General features: G+C 38.7%; 2 protein-coding genes across 6 annotated transcripts; one reads left to right on the top strand and one right to left on the bottom strand.

The window, feature by feature from the left end:
* Window positions 1–1,544: 1,544 nt before the first annotated feature.
* Window positions 1,545–3,642, top strand: LOC149388787 (uncharacterized). 3 transcript variants are annotated; one of them, XM_089623026.1, is made up of 8 exons: window positions 1,545–1,778; window positions 1,854–2,204; window positions 2,444–2,494; window positions 2,586–2,744; window positions 2,834–2,908; window positions 3,007–3,072; window positions 3,143–3,208; window positions 3,297–3,642. In XM_089623026.1, exons 2-8 carry the CDS (start codon window positions 1,872–1,874, stop codon window positions 3,453–3,455), a joined length of 909 nt encoding a protein of 302 aa, XP_089479152.1. In that variant the 5' UTR covers window positions 1,545–1,778; window positions 1,854–1,871; the 3' UTR covers window positions 3,456–3,642. The 3 variants fall into 3 exon arrangements, with proteins under 3 accessions (XP_089479152.1, XP_089479153.1, XP_089479151.1); XM_089623027.1 differs by having other exon boundaries at window positions 1,545–1,783; window positions 2,837–2,908; XM_089623025.1 differs by having other exon boundaries at window positions 1,545–1,783.
* Window positions 3,643–3,761: 119 nt separating this feature from the next.
* On the bottom strand, window positions 3,762–7,915 carry LOC149388786 (SNARE associated Golgi protein family). Of its 3 annotated transcripts, none has more exons than XM_089623028.1 (9): window positions 6,792–7,915; window positions 5,997–6,058; window positions 5,687–5,741; window positions 5,322–5,436; window positions 5,107–5,198; window positions 4,866–4,982; window positions 4,633–4,725; window positions 4,514–4,544; window positions 3,762–4,105 (listed from the first exon to the last, which is right to left on the bottom strand). In XM_089623028.1, exons 1-9 carry the CDS (start codon window positions 6,888–6,890, stop codon window positions 3,918–3,920), a joined length of 852 nt encoding a protein of 283 aa, XP_089479154.1. In that variant the 5' UTR covers window positions 6,891–7,915; the 3' UTR covers window positions 3,762–3,917. The 3 variants fall into 3 exon arrangements, with proteins under 3 accessions (XP_089479154.1, XP_089479156.1, XP_089479155.1); XM_089623030.1 differs by having other exon boundaries at window positions 5,338–5,436; window positions 6,792–7,913; XM_089623029.1 differs by having other exon boundaries at window positions 5,107–5,193; window positions 5,338–5,436; window positions 6,792–7,913.
* Window positions 7,916–19,101: the final 11,186 nt, after the last annotated feature.

Genomic DNA, 19,101 nt, shown 5'->3' with positions numbered 1-19,101 from the left:
AAACAGTATTTTCAGTCTCACGTGTCCTAAGGTCAAGGACATGAGGGACCCAAATATAGCTAATATAATGTTTAGCCTTGAGAACAAATATGTAATGTATCCTTAGATTATTGACTAGAATGTAAACTAATAAGGGATATATAATCACATGAAAGTCCAAATTTTGTCGTATAATTAACCTTTGATAAATTTTTAATAAATAACCACGAGATTTTATTAACAAACCCAAAAGAACGTTAATAGTAATAAATAATCGTCAATAATTGTAAATAAATCATTATACTTCAAAGGCATATATGAGATGCTAAAAACGTTCCAACACTGACACATCACTATAATGACTATTACTTAAAATTGATAAAAAAAATTGACTATTTAGCAAATCTCTAAATTATGATGTCTTAGCTACCTATTATAAATTTGTATTAATACTAATGAGAGTGGCATTTTTTTTAGAATTTATCTGATGAGGAAAGACCATAATCAAACTGTTGATTTGAAGTATTTTAGTCTCTTTTTTTTTATCAAAATTATTATATTATAATGAAATCCATTCTAAAAATTTAGGAATTGTTGCTAATTTAGATAATTTGCTAGTCTAAAAAAAAATTGATTTAAAAATTTAATTCAAATGTTGGATTTTTTTTAATTGACATGTTTCTCTCAGTGATACTCCTTAAAATTACGTTACAATTCATTAAATATAATTTCCGTGTCTAAAATCTTGTGATCAATGTACTTAACACTGTACTTAACTTGAAATGGACCTCCGGTTTGGCAATGGCGAGTGGGACTCAAACTTCACCCGGGCTGTTTTTCACCCATGAAGCGGCTCTCATCCTTACTATCCCCACTAGTAAGCGTGATGTAGAAGACTGCCTTCTTTGACACCATTCCAAAGATGGAGAATATAACGTCAAAAGCGGATCCTACACCGCCTTCAATCCGAACCGCAGTGCTGCCTCATCAAGCTCCAATTCCTCGTCACCGAGGTAGAAGTGTGTTTGAAACCTCAACCTCATTTTCAAAATAAAAAACTTTTATGGCGCCTCAGCCAAGAATGGCTCCCCACCAATGACACCCTCGCGAGACGGAAAATTATCTCTTGTTTATTTTGCAGCACTGCCCCCGAGTCGGCGGTCCACGCCATATGGACTTGCCCCGATGCATACGCTCTTTGGAAAAGTGCTGATCTAGACCACGCCATGGATGTTCGCTTTGCTTCGGACCACATAGGCCTACTCTCCAGCGCAGCCTCTACTCTCAAACCCGAAATCTTCAGAGTATTCGCTGCTCTCGCTTCGTCTCGGTAAATGTACCGAAACCAAGTCCACAATGGCCAGCAACGACGCGACCCAAGGCACCTCATCGAATGGACTATCCCTCCTCATGTAATGTCTGCTATTACAGCAGATAAACACTTGTATTGTTTTACTTTGGAATGAAGCCTGGTCCAGTTTACTATTAAAAAAAAAAAAAAAAAAACAATTGGGTTTTAATTTCTTATTTTTAATATATTTTATTTTTGTTGCTTTTTCGTGGGATTGGGATTTCATCAAACTTTTAATTGAATTTTACATAAATGTTAAGAGAGAGAAAAGAAAAGCGAGTCATTTGTCATCTTTTGCTCCGTTTTCTTTTTCCTGAGCGTGGGTTTTGCAAGGGTTTTGTGGGTTTCTTGTTTTTTTTGGGGTTTTGTGAGGGCATTTCTTAGTGGCGGGCGTTCTCCGGTGAGGTTTCTGGGTTGCTTAGTAGGGTTCTCCTAGAAGAGCTATCAAGTTAGGTACTTTTTTTTTCCTTCCATCAACTAATTTTTTTTGTGTATGCTCACATACAGTTTCATTTTTCTACAGGCCTAGTTACTAAGAAGAATGCAATCTGGACAAAGCGGCGACGACGATGGCACCGAGCATAAGCCACAGATGTGGGAGCTAATGGAGTTTGAGAAGAGTATTTGGAACAGCCATGGCGAGTCTAGTCTGAAGAACATGCCTTGGTGGGCCCAAGTCCAAGAGCTGAACTATGTGCAGTATCTCGCTGAAAGCTCTGCCTCTGTTCCGAGTACTGTCACGCCGGACATGATGTTGGACAGCCTTCCTTTGCCTGCTTTTCCCGACTCATGCGATGCTTCTGGGCTCTCCGAGTACCAGCTACACCTGGGACTCGAATTTGGCTCCACTTCGAATCATCTTCATGCTCGGAAGGTAGAGAATCTTCTAAGTGCTTCTTCTGGTGTGGATTTAGCTCTTTCTATTTTTTTTTTTTTTTTTTTTTTTGGCGAAAATAGTATTGCACAAGTTTGAGGACTAATCCGTTTCATATGATTGTGTTAAAACGTTTTATTTATGAAAAGACTAAAATGCTATAAATAAATAAAGACAATAGTTCGAGGACCATTTTGCTCGATTAAGCCTATTAATCCCGTTACGGTTTTCCGTTCCAGTATCATGAGGATCTAGGGAGTCAATTTTCGGGCAGAGAACTTCAAGCTCAGGTAGAATTTGGTTTGCTATTTCTTTCTACCATTTTGCATTTAGTTTCATGACAATGTCAATTTTTTTTTTTTTTTTTTTGGGGTGGCGCAGAATTGTGTGTCATGGATGGAGAGCTTGAACGGAGGAAATAGTGGCTTTAACGCTCCTCAGGTTGGTACTGAACGTGCAAGTGTTGTTGGTGCACCGGCCGGTTCTTCGACCAAACAACGTCCCAAAGTGACAAGCCCGAGATCCAAATCGACCGACCGTGTAGGCGAAATGTTCCTTTTCGTGTGAACTATCGCCTTTTCTCTAAAAAAAAATCATCACCTTCTTTGACGGACTGTTTTCTTTTAAAGCAGCAGCGCAGGATCCAAATCACCGAAAAACTCGCTGCACTGCAAGAGCTGCTCCCACATTCTACACAGACTCAGGTAATGCTCAAGAAAAAAATTTAAAATGTGTTAAGTCACATCACAGAATGCTTTCACATCCATGTTAACTGATAGAGTCTTGGATTATATACAAGTAGGGTATGCAAGTTTCTGTACTGGATGACGTCATTGACCATATCAAGAACCTGCAGTTACAAATGAAGGTAAAATAACCAAGCTTGTCCTTGCCTTAGAAACGGCATTTCAATGTATCCTTGGCAATTGCTGTTGCAGGATGTTTGTGACAGTAAAGCCAGGTCGGAACACAAATCAACCGAGGTGCCCATAATTTACCACGAGGTAGTTTTCAGGCCCTTTGTCACACACAGTCTTTTTTCCTTAGCTCGTGATTCAAAACAGTTCTAATTTACTACTGTACATTTTTCAGGGGTACGGCCACTACTTTTGCGGCCAAGAAGAGCTGGGCGAGCCGTTGGAAGAGATTATCGGGAATTTGCTTGAATCTAACCCTGAAGAGGTAATGAGTCTGCTACAGATGAAGGGTCTTCTTCTGATGCCAATACATTACGCGCAACGTCTCGCCTGAGACACTATCTCACTCTCTTCTTCCACAAACCGGGTTTTTCACTACACCCACTGAGTTCTCTCAACTGATTAGGCTTATATTTATCATAGTTGGACAACACGGTCCTTCTTTTGTTAGCTTGACAAGAATCTTGTTAACTTTTCTTGTAAATCGGCAACAGAAACCAGTGTTAGCAAACCACTTAATTTCTTGAGTTTCTTGGATTTAAGTTTAACTTTAGAAATTTACAACTTTACCTGGCCTTTTATCCGAGTCCATAACCTGATACTGAAGAATGGTACACCGAGCACAGAAGAAGATACGATTGACTATTTCACTACATGTATACAAGCACAACTATGTTTTATATTTTCCTTTTAGTCACAAAAAATTTGTTTTTTTACACGCTTGACACCCCCATCTAAAAGTAATGAAGTGTAAGGTGACAAAAAGAATTTACACTTGGAATAGAAGTTGGGGAGATTATTTCTGGTGGCACTCTTGTGGAGAATCAATCTTGATAATGAGCGGCTTTTGGAGGCCCGAGGGAGTAGAATTCGATACAAGGGGAAGTAGTGACGGGGACAATATGTCTTCTATTTCGGCATTTTCAGCCAGTGCTTTATCCAGAGAAGCCTTTGCCACTTTGGTGATGGAAATAAGTAGAATTGCTGAACCAAGAAAATGACAAGTCAATCACAATGAAGACTCCTAAGATCTGAGTTTTAGAAAAAACGAAAGTTGTCTTGCGTAATTCCAGCACTGCACTCCACAAAAGATTTGGGTTTTATTTTTCCATGTATTTCCTATCTTCTGGGCCACAGTTTATCAGGTAAGTTAAGAAACAGAAATCTTAAGTTTAACTAGCCTCTTACATAAACAACTAACAGGCATTGAGGTAAACTCACAGTCACAGACTCGACTAAATTAACAATTAACATGGCTTTGAGGAATGCCCTTATAAAGCAAACTCATTTTCCCTTGCAAAAATAATAATAATAATAATAATAATAATAATAATAATAAAAAATGAAGCAAACTCATTCGACAAGAATATCATGAAATATTAGAAAACTTACCAGATATCCCAATGCCTAGTGCTATAAACAACTGCAAAGCAAGTAAAAAAAAATGTCTTAAAACTCTTATGGCAGAATTATATTAAAGAGAAAAACAACATAATCGTTAAAGCATTTACCAAGCTGGTTTTGGACATCTCATTCCATCCGTGTGTGATGTCTGAAAGATCTTTCAAAGTTGTTCCGACATATACCAGGGCAAATGTAATTGGCTGCAGTAAAAGTAGCGGGTAACTTAGTAAGAAAATTGTAATAGATATGAGGTATAAAATCAGAAATGAATCGCATGGTTATTATGTATTATTAAAGGTGATTTTCCTTGAATGAAAACACAAGTTTATTAAGTACAGACCATCATTCCTAACCACGTCGCCAGGATATACTCCCCTATGCCAATAGGAGTCACGGACAAAAGATAGTTCAGCATGTTAAATGGAAGCAAAGGAACGAGCCGAAGAAGCAGAACAATCTGTAATAATAATAATATTAGAAATAAAAGATTAGGATGACTTGCTGCATACAAAGAGAGCATTGTGTAACAATAAACTTTCTCTGATCCAAACCAAGACACAGAGTTTACAAGGTAACTGTACCTTAAAGCCAGATTTATTAATCGCAATAGCAACGGATTGAAACTTTGGATAATTCTTTAGCTTGGACATAACATAAGATCTTCCAATCTGCACTAATCACCAAAAATAATATAACTACAGCTTGCCAATAAGCAGCCTGTTTCAAATTAAATGTGAAGAATTTCCTATACTAAAAAGGATGCGTTGAAGCAAAGTATATTAATATATTTACAAACCCAATTCAAGACTCACTGTTCTGCCAAGAATAAATGCCGCAGTAGCGCCAATTGTTGCACCAATAGAATCGGCAACAAACCCTACAGGTAGCCCGAAAAGATAACCGCCACCAAGCTGGAAAACAGAAAAGAAAATCGAGGGAATCACTTGACATAATCAAGAAAGAAGACAAACGACTTCAGAGAGACTTCAAATCAAACAAACATATCAAATAAATGCCCACGACGTCTATCCAAAGAAAGCCATATTCATATTGAACAGCACTAAAAAGCTCAAAAAAAAAAAAAAAATCAATTGACAAGCATTAAAGTGTTATTCTAATGATGCAACTGAACAGTTTCAAAATGAGGGACTCAGAGCTTACCGTAAGAACTGAAGCCGGAACTGCCAGGATGGTGAGAGGAATATATGCAACAGCCCTGCAATGAATTATTATTGGTAAATATGAATATTCTGATATTGAGAAACAAAAAGTAACAATAAAACTATAGAAACCAGAGTTGGAAGTTTAAGATAAAAGTGGCCCCATAAAGAAATCCTAGCTGTCATAACTAAGCTGGTACTTCGCAGATGTACTTCAGTCGAGACCAAATTTGAAATTCAATGATAAAAAAGATAGAAAAGTTATTGTGATTGCTATTCGAGGTGATTAAAGCCGTGATATGATTTCTTACAAGACAAGGGGTCCCCATGGTCCAAGATCCTGCTTAACCCATACCAAGAAATCCTTCAATATCTGTAGAAAGCAACAAGAATAAGTTATTGGAATATCTTAACATCTTCGAAACATCACAGATAAAAACAGGTCGAAGATAAATTCAGCCATCGTAGATATTATATAATTGTTTCCACTTATAATTCAGTAAGTTGTATGTTGTTTAGAAATACAATATAACGTTGGGTCTTGATACTTCCTTGACTTAACTCTTAACACTCGATTCCCCCAAAAACTCTTGATTCAAAACATAACTACATACATACAAACATATGAACACCAACCCAACTGATAAAACAAGTCTAAAGAATAAGGAAGATAAATTCAGCCATAGTAGAGTGTTATATCAATATTTTTTCACTTCTAATCCAGTAACTTGTCTCTTTGTTATAGATATACAATAAACGTTGGATCATGGCCTTACCTTGTGTTCACTCTAACAATCTCTCAATTCAAAACGTAATTACCATGGCATACAAACGTATGAACACCAATACAACAGACTTATAACAGAAGATGAATTCTACCATTCAGCGTATTAATTTATGTCACAGTTTTCCACTTCAAAGTCAGTAGCTCATCGCTTTTACAAATACAATATAATTGGTAGGTCTTGGTACTTCCTGGCATTCACTCTTAACACTCGATTCCCCAAAAACTCTCAAATCAAATCCTAAATTCCATCCCATTCAACCATATTAACACAATTACAACAGTGCGTGTATAGAGAGAGAGAGAGAGAAGAGATCGGTGCCTTCTCGACTGGGAGGAAAATGCATGCGACGGCAATGGCGGCGAGGAGCAAGAGGAGAGCAAATCTGGAGACGGAGGAGCAAGAGAGCTTGAACGCCATGAGAGTGGAGAGGAATCGGCGAGGCCAAGGCCTCAAATGCGCTTCGCCATGGTCGTCGTCGGAGTAATTGCCGATCCAACCATGCCTCAGCAAAGGCCTCGCCCTCAAACCCTCCACCTTTGCCAGATTTAGCCTCGCCTCAACTTTTCTTCCCAAATTCCGATTCCCAAACTCTCTCTCCCTCTCTCTCTCTCTCTCTCTCAATTTAGTTACAGAAAGAGTTTTATCACTTTCACTGTTTCGCAATAGTTGGACTTGAGACCTTTTAGAATTGCATAACTAAACACGTCGTGCTTATTCTATACTTTTTATAGAATTTTCTCTTCTTTCACTTTTCTATATTGTAAATTGTTTAGCTTATCTGGTTTATTTCATCGTAGATCTACAGGGAAAGGAGGTTAGCAGTTATTCCTCGGCTAATGAGATTATGCCACGTCGGATTCAGTTGACGGCGACTTTAATCTGTCGGTCAGCTATACTTCGAGTAAGAGTAACGTACTCCCGAAATGCACATTGGATTGAGTTTTTACTTATTTCTACAGTCAGGGTATCTCATCAATATCTACCATTGTTTAGAATTTTTACTCTTATCCTATTAAATCAATTTGTCCCCAAACTTTAAGGGGAGTTATATTATATGTGTTGTCGGCGCTTCCTTGGAGTTCAGACGAGTCGTAGATTTGAAAGGCGCTTCTGTTAAAAGGAATAAAGATCGGGCTCAAATCTGAGATCTGAGACCAAAATGACGAGGTTTGGCGCTTGGCTCCAGTTGGATCTTCGGTCCAAGCGTCGTTTTCTCCGTTCCGGGCGGACTACGGCGGAGATCACCGGTGGGGACTCCGATCTGGTGTTCGGTCCGGGGTTTATTGCTCCGTTTCTGGTGGGCTACAGTGGAGATCGTGGTGGCGTCGTTTCGGGTGGTCTTGGTCTCCGGTGGTGGTTTCTTTCGACGTCATCGACAGAGACCGTGGAGGCTGACTGTGTGTCTCTCCGACCAAGGCAATGCAGGCTAGTCCGCGGTGAGGTGATGACAGTCTGGGTAAAGCTGGGTGTGGATCTGACTTTTCTTTATGTTTGTTTTTTTTAACGAAAATTCTCATTAAAAGTCAGGGCTGACTTCAAACATACAACGATCATGGATAGAGACCGCACCTCCATTGAATAAATAACTGTCCTAACTGAAATTGAGGAGCAGAAGAAGAACAAAGCAAACAAATTGGGTAAAGATCTATTCTGAACGAAATTACAATCTCGACTACGAACTCCCTTCGATCCCCTTCAACAGAGATCTTCCTTGGGCGAGCAAAAACACTACCTAAAAACAAACAAGCGTTCAAAATCATCGCCAACCTCGAGCACTCGAGACCTGACAAGAGACTAGACAAAACCAAACTCCAATTTTTTTTTTTTTTTTTTTTACTAAGAACCCAAATACCAATATGTCCGTCTATCTCTAAACTCGATACACAAACACTTACACTGGGCTCTAAACAGCTAGACTAAAACTAAGAGCGGTGAACTAGCACTTCCAAACTCTTAATAACCAAAGACTAACAGGCCATAACTAAGCTGAAGAAAAGTAAAGCAAGCAAAAATCAAAGTAAAACAAACCGGCCGTTCTATATCCATCTTCGCGCACTTCCTCCAGCCAAGCTTCATGCCTAGGCTGCAAAGCCCCTGGCAGAGCAATACATGGCCCAACGTCACGGCTCGAACAACGCCAACGACTGATCACCGCCGTAGTCAACAGACTACCACGTCGGACTGCTCTGAAGCCCACCTTAAAACGAGAAAGGAACAAGTCCAAACCAAAACTTAGATCGGTCAAATCTCAGATCTCCACAGAGAGCCCAAGCTCGCCCGATTACGACGCCGCCACGGCCACCGCTGAACCCAGTCTGGAATGGAGAGGGAACAAGAGCCTAGGACCCGATCGGATCTCGGAGTCTAAGCCCGAAAATCTACACCTCCTCTAGATCCGCATCTCATCGGCTCTTCAAAGAAGTGGTTGTCGGCGCAGCTGCGCTCGGTTAGGAGACGGAAATCACCGGACTTTCAAACTCCATCGCGAAGGCACATGATCAAGGCTCTCCCACTCGGGTAGAGAACGTGCAGACGATGTTCCGAGTCCCAGGAAAGATCTTTATGGTTTTGTTTGTTAGTTTATGAGTTAGTTTGTTTTTGTTTAGTATCTTAGTATGTAGTTAGTAGTAGTCCACCACTTATGGTGGTTTTTGAGTACCATAGATGAACTATTCATCTCTAGGTTAATATTTGATGTCCCTATGGTATAAAAAAAATGTTGTAGTTTGGAGGGATTAGTTTCGTGCCAGATTTGAAGTCCCTCGAGCTTTTGAGGGTGGTGTAGGAGTCGAGTGCATGAGTGTTATTGACACTTCTTCTTGCTCACTTCATGAATTGTAAAACATCTCTGTTGAAGGGGCCAAGAGAGTTCTTGACGCGTTATGCCATCAATCAGCCGAATAGACTCTTATCTCTTTTGTTCTTATTTGTTTATCTTATACTTCTCATAATTAAGTTCTGGACATTTATTTGATTGTATGAGATACCGACTTATGTCTCCGATCTTTGTTAATGAGATAATTTCGTTAAAAAAAAACCACATTTTTTTTGTAAGGTTGTGAGCATAATTGATTCCAATTCTCCGGAACTTGACAATTATCAACACAATACACTTTCTATGTCACTACTTATGATATGCAATAGTCTTTAAGCAAAATTAATAGTTGTGAATATATATATATATATATATATATATATATATATATATATATATATATATATATTAAGGCTTGGCCATTTTCTATACTACACATCTTTGTTTCTCAATTAATTTTTTTGCTCGGAAATATGGGGTTTCAAAACAAACTAAAGAGGCTCACGTGAAAATTAGTGGATCTACCTCATTTTCAAAGAAGAAAAAAAATCAACAATCTTTTATTTCTTATTATGGGAACACCTTATTTAATTTCGATGATACTTTATTTCTATTATATTTTTTATTTGTTGTTTTTTATAATCTTACTTGATTATTTTTACCGTCTAAGGTTTCATTTAACTTTTTCTTAGCTTCTTACAAATGATGGTAGATATTTATAGAATATTTGAAAAGTTGAAGTATTCAAAGAGATATTTGTGGAATGTTCCCAGGAGTTAAGACCTGAACTAATAAAACCCCAAAAACTAAAAAATCCGAGACCCGTTTATGAGCTTTGTGGGCCAACGAGTTACAAGTACCTTGAAATCCAGGGTTATAAAACGACGATAAAAAAAAAGCAAGAAATTTATATTACTCACCACTTGGTTTAGAGATTACATAATTTATACTTGCTTCAATCAAATATTATACAAAAGCTTTTGTATTAATGTAATTTTTCCGAGAAACTCATATGTGGTCCATTTTTATCACCATTTGACTTATTATGTTCGTCACACTTGTGCAATTTCATGGATTCGCACACGAATCCACAAAACTCAAAACACATCAAAGGTTTGTTGTCCTCTTGTGTTTCCACGAAGGCCACTAGACGCTCCCAAGGGTCGTTCAAAATCAAATTTAACTGCTTTATGCGCTTTTATTTAACCTTAAATATTGACATTGACGAGAGTATGATATCAGCATAATATAGACCATCATATTCCGATGACAATTGTTGGAAACGACAACCAATCTTCAATTATAGAGGACCGAATCCAAGCTTATGCTTTATGTTTTTCAAACTGGGCCTAAATTCAAATTGCAGTCGAGTCCGAAAGCACTACATGACCGGGCATATATCTGAGATTATAGCTTCGGAGATTACAATATTTTTTTTATCCTTTTAAAAGATTGGAAAAAATAGTTAGAATAAAAAGCTTACATTCTCAAATTATTTGGGCCACCAATATAATTGTGGTCCTAAACTTGTGCAAGACTGGTTACACGGGATTTCTTGAAGTGCCTCTTCAAACACGCTATGGACCTAAATCAATATGGCTCAACAGTTAATTTAATTAACTTCGGTTTGATGAGTTATTATTTTAATAAAATAAATTTTAGCTAAAATCTTAAAAGAGTAGAGGATTAATTAGTTGCAACAAATTCTTCATTTTTTTTACTCAACAATAAATTTCAATAATTCAAATAATAAATGACATTTATACCCCTAAATTTTGGCGTATTTAACAGGTGGCTCCCAGAACTTTGAAAACTGCCTCATCACCCCTTCGAACCATACATTATTTTAAATTCAATTCTTATATAAATGAACACGTACTCATCACGTGATGAGATAAAAAAAAGGTATATATTTTTATCATCATCGAATGAACTAAACAGAAGATAGAATGTCTTATTTAAATCATTATTTGAAGAATTTATTAGAAATTATTTGACAACTTGTCTGAAAACTAACTCATCGCCAGAAAAGATTGTTGCCGGTCGGAGTTGTCCAAAAATCCATAAAAATATATCTTATAGATCAAAGCATTTAGAGAAGGCATTGCTCGCCTTTTCCATGTCGGTCTCCTCCACGACTTGCATTTTCCAGGCCCTTGCTCGCAACTGCCGGTTGTCACCGAAGCATCTGTAGTCGGGTCTCTCTCCGATGGTTTGGGGCGAGAACATATTTTTCCAAAAAACTTTATCCTCAAATGTTCGATTAGCTGATGCGCAAGACAAGGCCGGGATTTTATTCGCGATCTCTGCACGGATACACGACAAAAGAAAAAACTGGAACAAAACAGACTATACAAAACAATTTACAGACTTATTTGCAAACATTACTCGTTGAAATCTAGCTCGGCAGTTCGCTCTCCCTTTTCACTTCGTCACCTCGCTAGCCTGTCACCTCGCCTAAGCCACCTCGCCTAAGCTTCACCTCGTCACGCCGTCACTTTGCCTTTCCTCCTGACAGGCGTGTCTCGGAAACCCTCACTTCTTGGAACTCATCTCACTTGAGAAAAAGTGTTGCATTTATTTGTTATTTTATTTTCTATGCCTTGTTCTCTGTGTAGTATTTATTATTTTCTATTTCCTAGACGTAATTATTACACTTATTTAATACACTCTCATGTATCTAGTCTATTCTAATGTATCCACCATATGTATAAATAGGTGATACAATTTCATATCAAAGATAAGAAATAACATTCAAAGTCTCGGAACACTATCTCATTTTCGAGTCTTTTCTCTTTATTTCTACATGGTATCAGAGCTAAGAAATTCAGTCATCATGAACTCCTTCGAAAACTCATCCATCATCAACACCACTTCGACCACCAGGCAGACATCGCCTACTCAATCTCACTCTGAATCCTTTTCCCAACATATCACGAGCCACAAACTCAATGACCATAACTTCCTATAGTGGTCTCAATCTTTGCTCATGTTCATATCGGGATGAGGTAAAGATGACTACCTCACAGGCGTGGCTACATCTCCGAAGATCGAAGATCCGTCGTTTAAGAGTTGGAAGGCAGAAAACAACATGGTGATGTCCTGGCTCATAAACTCTATGCATCCCGAAATCGGGGAAACCTTCCTCTTTTATCCAACGGCAGCGGAAATCTGGCAAGTAGCTAGAGAAATCTTCTCCAACTTCGAAGATGTGTCCGAGCTGTTTGAGACTGAGAACACTCTCTACGACCTACGTCAAGGAGAGATGTATGTTACTCAGTTCTTCAGCTCGCTCACGCATCTATGGCATAAGATCAACCTCTTCGAACATCACCAGTGGACCTGCCCCGAAGACTCGAAACTTTACCGCAGGATAATGGAGACCAAACGTATGTTTAAACTATTATCCGGAATCAACCAAGACCTCGACGAGGTCAAAGGTCGGATACTCAGTACAAAACCACTACCATCTCTCTGTGAGGCCTTCTCTGCGGTCAGACACGAGGAAAGTAGGAGGAAACTAATGCTTGGAGTTATCCAATCGAGCTCAATTCTGGGCTCATCCTCAGACTCGTCTGCCCTCACCACGCATGGAGACGAAGCACTTGCAAATCGCGTCTCAACAGAGAGCCCTCGCAAACCTCGACCCTACTGCGATCATTGCATACGACATGGATACCTTCGAGAAACCTGCTGGAAACTGCATGGGAAACCACCAAGCTCGAAGTCAACCCGAGACACTAAGGATCCGAACTCAGCTGGAAACTTAGTATCCATCTCGTCCGCTACCTCGACCTCGGACTCCTCTACCTTCAGCAACGACCAGATCGCTATTCTCCATAGGCTTATCCAACAAGTCCAACTCAGTGGAGAACGCTCGGGCATTGGTCCTCTAAGTAACTCCCCTAGAGCCCTCCATGTAAGCTCAGAGAATCCATCAGCATGGATTATCGACTTTGGTGCCTCTGATCACATGACTGGTAATCGAAATCTATTCACAACTTACTCCGTTTGTAATAGAAGCATATCAATCACCATCGCCAACGGAGCCAAAACTCAAGTCACTGGTATTGGCACCGTGGTCTTGACGAAGTCCATGAGACTAGAATCGGTGTTCTTTGTTCCTCAACTACAATGCAATCTCCTATCTATGCATAAGATCAACAAATACTCTAAGTGCCAAACTATTTTTTATGAAAGTTCATGAGTGTTTCAGGAACAGGTCACGGGGAGGCAGATTGGTAATGCTGAGCTGAGTACCGGACTCTATGTCATCAAGCCAGATCAGCCCGCCATGTGTCAACTAGCCCAATATTCACCCCAGTATAAAGAGATCATGCTAAATCACCTTAGACAAGGACATCCAAATTTCATGTATCTCAAAAGACTGTTTCCTTCTTTACTTATCAATAAAAATATCAATTTCATTCAGTGTGACATGTGTGAGTTCGCTAAACATACTCGAAGTTCATATCACCCTACCTCGTACAAACCATCTCGCCCATTTGCCACAATTAACAATGATATATGGGGTCCCTCAAAAGTTCCCGATATCACTGGAGTTCGATGGTTTCTTCTCTTTGTTGACGACCACACGAGACTCAGTTGGATATACATGATGAAACAAAAATCCAAAACATCCTACCTATTCAAAATCTTTCGTCCATTCGACACCTCCCTTCAAATTGTCCACACTGACAATGCTCGAGATTACTTTAACTCTGAGCTTAGCGATTTCTTAAAAAAAAAACATGGCATAATTCACTCCAGCTCGTGCGTTCCCACCCCTCAACAAAATGGGGTAGCCGAGCGGAAAAATCGACACATTCTCGAGGTCGCCCAAGCTATCATGTTCTCCTCAAACATCTCATCTCATTTTTTAGGAGAAGCTGTCCTCACAGCTACCTACCTCATAAACAGAATGCCATCTCGCATCCTTGGCTACAAAATCCCAGCGCGAGTCCTTCTCGAGACATATCCGCATTCTCGTCTCATCTCCACACTACGTGCGAAAGTATTCGGCTGTACAGTCTTCACCTATTCTTATAACCAAGGTAAACTAGAACCAAAATCACTTAAGTGCATCTTTCTTGGCTATTCAGCAACTCAGAAAGGCTACAAATGCTATGAACCCCGGTCACAAAAATTCATAGTAGCCATGGATGTATCTTTTCATGAGTTAAGTCCCTACTTTGCCAATTCAGCTCGTCAGGGGGAGAATAATGAAAATGACTTCCCAAATTGGCTCATCATAAACCCAGAATTTACCTCGCCTCATAGTCCACCCAGGTCGCCACTTCCCACAAACACAGTTCTCCCAAGTCCGATCTTGCTTCCCTCGTAAAGCTCTGAATTTTCTCGCAAAGCTCTGAATCTTCTCAATGCGAATTGAACACCTCCCAGAGTCCGGTACAAGTTCGCGAACATGATGTCTCTCCGAACTTGAACCATGACACTACTGAACAAGGTAACACTTCATCTCCGGCCTTACCTATTGCATTGAGAAAACCTGCTCGGTAGTGTGGTCAATACAAGATGGAGGATTATGTGTACTATGGGGACCTAACTACGGGCTACGAAGCCTACGTGACAAAGCTAGACGAAGTAAAAGTGCCACAATCCATCGAGGAAGCCCTTCAGATTCCAGAGTGGCGAGATGTTAGTCATGCCGAGATCCAAGTCCTCGAACAGAATGATATGTGGGACATCATCGAGCTGCCACCGACAAGCGAACTGTTGGATGTAAATGGCTCTTCACCATCAAACACAACCCAGATGGCACAGTGGAGAGATTCAAAGCTCTTCTTGTCGCAAAAGGGTACACTCATGCATATGACATCGACTATCAAGAGACTTTCGCTCCAGTCGCGAAGTTCAATACCATCAGGATCCTTCTTTCACTAGCAGCCAACTTAGATTGGCCTATCATTCAGCTCGATGTGAAGAATGCTTTTCTGAATGACGAACTGGAAGAGGAAGTCTACATGCAACTCCCACCGGGATTCGACAATGATCAAGGTGCCAACAAAGTCTGCAAACACAAAAAATCTCTATATGGACTAAAACATCGAGCGTGGTTCAGAAAATTCACCAATGTGCTCAAGCGTTGCGACTACGAGCAGAGTCAAGCAGATCCGACACTCTTCTCAAAAATCTCCACACAAGGCAAGCACACCATCCTTAGTGTGTATGTGGACGACATAGTCATCACCGGAGATGATCTAGAAGAGATCAAGAGACTGAAGCAAACTTTTTCATCTGAGTTCGAAGTCAAGGACCTCGGCAGCCTACGATACTTCCTCGGCATGGAGGTAGCTCGACATCTCTGTTTCCCAGGGCAAGTACACTTTGGATCTCCTCAAAGAAACTGGCATGCTTGGCTATAAACCAGTTGATACTCTGATGGATGCCAATGTGAAACTTCTAGCTCGCACCACCAGGCCGCCACCGACAAAGAAAGATTTCAGCAGCTCGTAGGAAAACACATCTACCTCACTCACAAGAGACCAGATATTGGATTCGCAGTGAGTATGGTAAGTCGATTCATGAGTAATCATTCGAAAACTCACATGGACGCAGTTATGAAGATTCTCCAATATCTCAAAGCTGCCCCAGGGACTGGTCTCTCCTTCAAGAAAAGACGAAGTCGTGGTATCGAAGTGTTCACAGATGCGGACTAGGCCGGATATGTTCCAGACAGACGATCAACATCAGGCATGTGCACATATGTCTGGAGAAATCTCGTCACATGGCGAAGCAAGAAACAGTCTGTTGTCTCAAGGAGTAGTGCTGAAGCTGAGCTCAGGTCTTTAGCCAGCGGAGTATGTGAAGGTATTTGGCTGAATAGAGTTCTCGATGACCTCAAGATCATCATCGAAGGTCCAATCAAGCTTTTTTGTGATAATCAAGCCGCTCTCAGCATAGCTAAAAATCCAGTCTACCACGACAGAACGAAACATATCGAGATCGATCGATACTTCATCAATGAAAAGATTGAAGAAAAAATTATCAATATGAAATACATTCCGACAAGTCATCAGCTCGCTGACATTCTCACCAAAGCCCTTTCTCGAGCGACATTCTCTGAGCTATGTAGCAAGCTTGATCTCCTCAACATATACAGTCAAGCTTGAGGGGGAGTGTTGAAATCTAGCTAAGCAGTTCGCTCTCCTTTTTCACTTCGTCACCTCGCTAGCCTGTCACCTCGCCTAAGCTTCACCTCGTCACGCCGTCACTTCGCTTTTCTTCCTGACAGGCGTGTCTCGCGAACCCTCACTTCTTGAAACTCATCTCACTTGGGAAAAGTGTTGCATTTATTTGTCATTCTATTTTCTATGTCTTGTTCTCTGTGTAATATTTATTATTCTCTATTTTCTAGACGTAATTATTACACTTATTTATTACACTCTCATGTATCTAGTCTATTCTAATGTATCCACCATATGTATAAATAGGTGATACAATTTCATAACAAAGATAAGAAATAACATTCAAAGTCTCGGAACACTCTCTCATTTCTGACTTTTTTCTCTTTATTTTTACATTACTACATCTTCTTCTCTCATCAATAGCTTGATCTTTGAAGACTCCACCAAATATGGCCTCTGACAACTCCATGTTCTCTGTCTAATATTGTCGGAGCTCCATTGAAGAGAAGCAGAGGAAAAATCAGCCCACCAAAGCTCGATACTGTCGCCGTGGACATTATTAGGTGTTGCACATAAGGTGTTTGATGAAAGTTCTGTAAGAGATTTAGTTTCTTGAACTTCTCTAATCAATGGGTGTTCTCTTAAGGAAAAATCTGCTTGCCAAAGCTCGATACTGTCAGCGTGGACATTATTAAGTGTTGCACATAAGGTGTTTGATGAAAGTTCTGTAAGTGTTTTTTTCAAGTCATAAAAAATTGCTTCTTTACTTATGGAAATGGTGTGATCGATTGTGTTGGTTCTTTGGTGTCTATACTATGTTGTTGTTTTGTTTCTGGAAATGGGTTAATCTGAGCATAGGTGAGAAAGAGAGAGAGCTTTTCTTAATTTTTTTATTTTGTTTTTTTAAAATAATTTAAAATAAAGTTTTCCATAATAACCTTTTTTAGTCAACACGTGACAATTTTCTGGCTATTTTAACGGCAATCCTAACAGAAAGACTAAAAGTAAATTTGAGTCTAGCATAAAGGGGTGAAACGACAATTTTTAAAGTTTCAGGATTCAGTTGTTAAAGTCGCCATAGCTCAGGGGGCAAATATGTCATTAATTCTAATTCAAAACATAGGAAAATAATTAAAAATAATTTAAATATTTGTTGTAGAGCAGTTGGGTGTGACCTTATAAATTGTTAATTTCACTTAACATAATTAAAAAAATTTGATTAACCAAAAACTTCTGCTAAACGCATAAGTTTATAACTCTCTTAATGCCCCCCAAAAGATATTTCTTGTTTCGTCCCGCTGTGTGCGTGCGTTTTACTTACAATAATGAGTAGACTAACGTTCTTCTAATTAGCAATTTAATATTAATAATGTCCAATCCAAAAAAATGCAACTAAATTCTGAGACACAAGAACGTCCAATTAAGGTTTAAAATACCGACGGTATATACTTCGGTATCGAAGTATACCGTCAATATATCAAAAAATAGGAAAGCTATGTACAAAACTCTTTATAACCCTCTATATACCGATGGTATTGTCGGTATTTATTTTTTAAATTTAAAACTAAAATAAATTACACTTTTACCATGGTCGTGAGTTATATTTGAAATTATTAGTACATGCACAATTGCATTCAAACATTCACTTGTATATAGGATCTTTTATTTTATTTGTTTGCGCGCGTACATAAGTGACCAATTTTTTTTGTGTATATGTACATATAATTTTAATTGTGGATATACGATTCTTTGTTTTGCTTTTACTTTATATATATGTGTGTTTATATATATATATATATATATATATATATATATATATATATTTATGTATATTTATTAGACATGTTAGTATATATTATATACATTTACAAAAATAAATATACAACATATTTATAATTATAATTTTTTTTGTAGAGATATTAATCGTTATACAAGTCGATAAACGATATAGCCACGATATATTATCAGTATTATCGATAGATGATATATATACATATATGTATATGTATATTTATAAGATACTTATCGATAGTCGATATAATTTTGATGTCGATAGCGGAATCGATATTCTTGCGTCCAAGTGTCCAACCAATGTTACAATTTCAATGCTCATCTCAAATATTGTTGACTTTCTAAAGACCTGCTTACAGTAAATGGTGGCTAATCAGTCATCACTTCGCTCCAATCCTTATCTTACTACTTTTCGCCATCATTTCTATAGCGATCGTTAATAATTCCGCAATCATGATGACTTTTTTTTTTTGCCAGCCGTAAGCGAGCTTCATTTAATTATTGCCTCATAATGGTGAAGACTTACGAATAGATTGTAAAAATCATATTTGATAAATATTAAGGTGGTTAGAATTAATGCTGTTAATTTATTAAGTTAATTTTATATTATTAAATAGTTTTAAATTTTATCTTTGCGCTTTATATTGGTATCTATGTTTTGCCAATAAGGTGAGGTTGGCTACCTTCTTCTTAGGTCTCAGGACACTTCAAAACCAGGGTTACATTTATGGATTTTTGTATAGGTGAGGTTGCCTATTAATTATTATAAAATCAGTTCTATGCAACTTTGAGTAATTCCTTGGCTTTGGGTCTATAAAGACTTGTTGAGGTCTGTTGCTTAAAGCCAAACACTTTGTCGGTCAAGAGTTATGTA

Source organism: Urtica dioica, chromosome 8, assembly GCF_054948205.1.
Source record: "Urtica dioica subsp. dioica isolate 48M chromosome 8, U.dioica_male_clone48M_v1_H2, whole genome shotgun sequence".
NCBI lineage: Eukaryota > Viridiplantae > Streptophyta > Magnoliopsida > Rosales > Urticaceae > Urtica > Urtica dioica.
Note: the sequence above shows the minus strand (reverse complement) of the source record. Positions and strands in the feature narration are given on the sequence as shown.

What these genes read in the sequence shown, in the direction of transcription:
- LOC149388787 (XM_089623026.1), top strand. Translation starts at nt 1,872, where the DNA reads ATGCAATCTGGACAAAGCGGCGACGACGATGGCACCGAGCATAAGCCA. An exon ending in GCAGAGAACTTCAAGCTCAG is followed by an intron (nt 2,495 to 2,585) that starts GTAGAATTTGGT and finishes GGGGTGGCGCAG; the next exon opens with AATTGTGTGTCATGGATGGA. An exon ending in GATCCAAATCGACCGACCGT is followed by an intron (nt 2,745 to 2,833) that starts GTAGGCGAAATG and finishes TTTCTTTTAAAG; the next exon opens with CAGCAGCGCAGGATCCAAAT.
- LOC149388786 (XM_089623028.1), bottom strand. Translation starts at nt 6,890, where the DNA reads ATGGCGTTCAAGCTCTCTTGCTCCTCCGTCTCCAGATTTGCTCTCCTC. An exon ending in TTTTCCTCCCAGTCGAGAAG is followed by an intron (nt 6,059 to 6,791) that starts GCACCGATCTCT and finishes TGCTTTCTACAG; the next exon opens with ATATTGAAGGATTTCTTGGT. An exon ending in TTCCGGCTTCAGTTCTTACG is followed by an intron (nt 5,437 to 5,686) that starts GTAAGCTCTGAG and finishes TCTGTTTTCCAG; the next exon opens with CTTGGTGGCGGTTATCTTTT.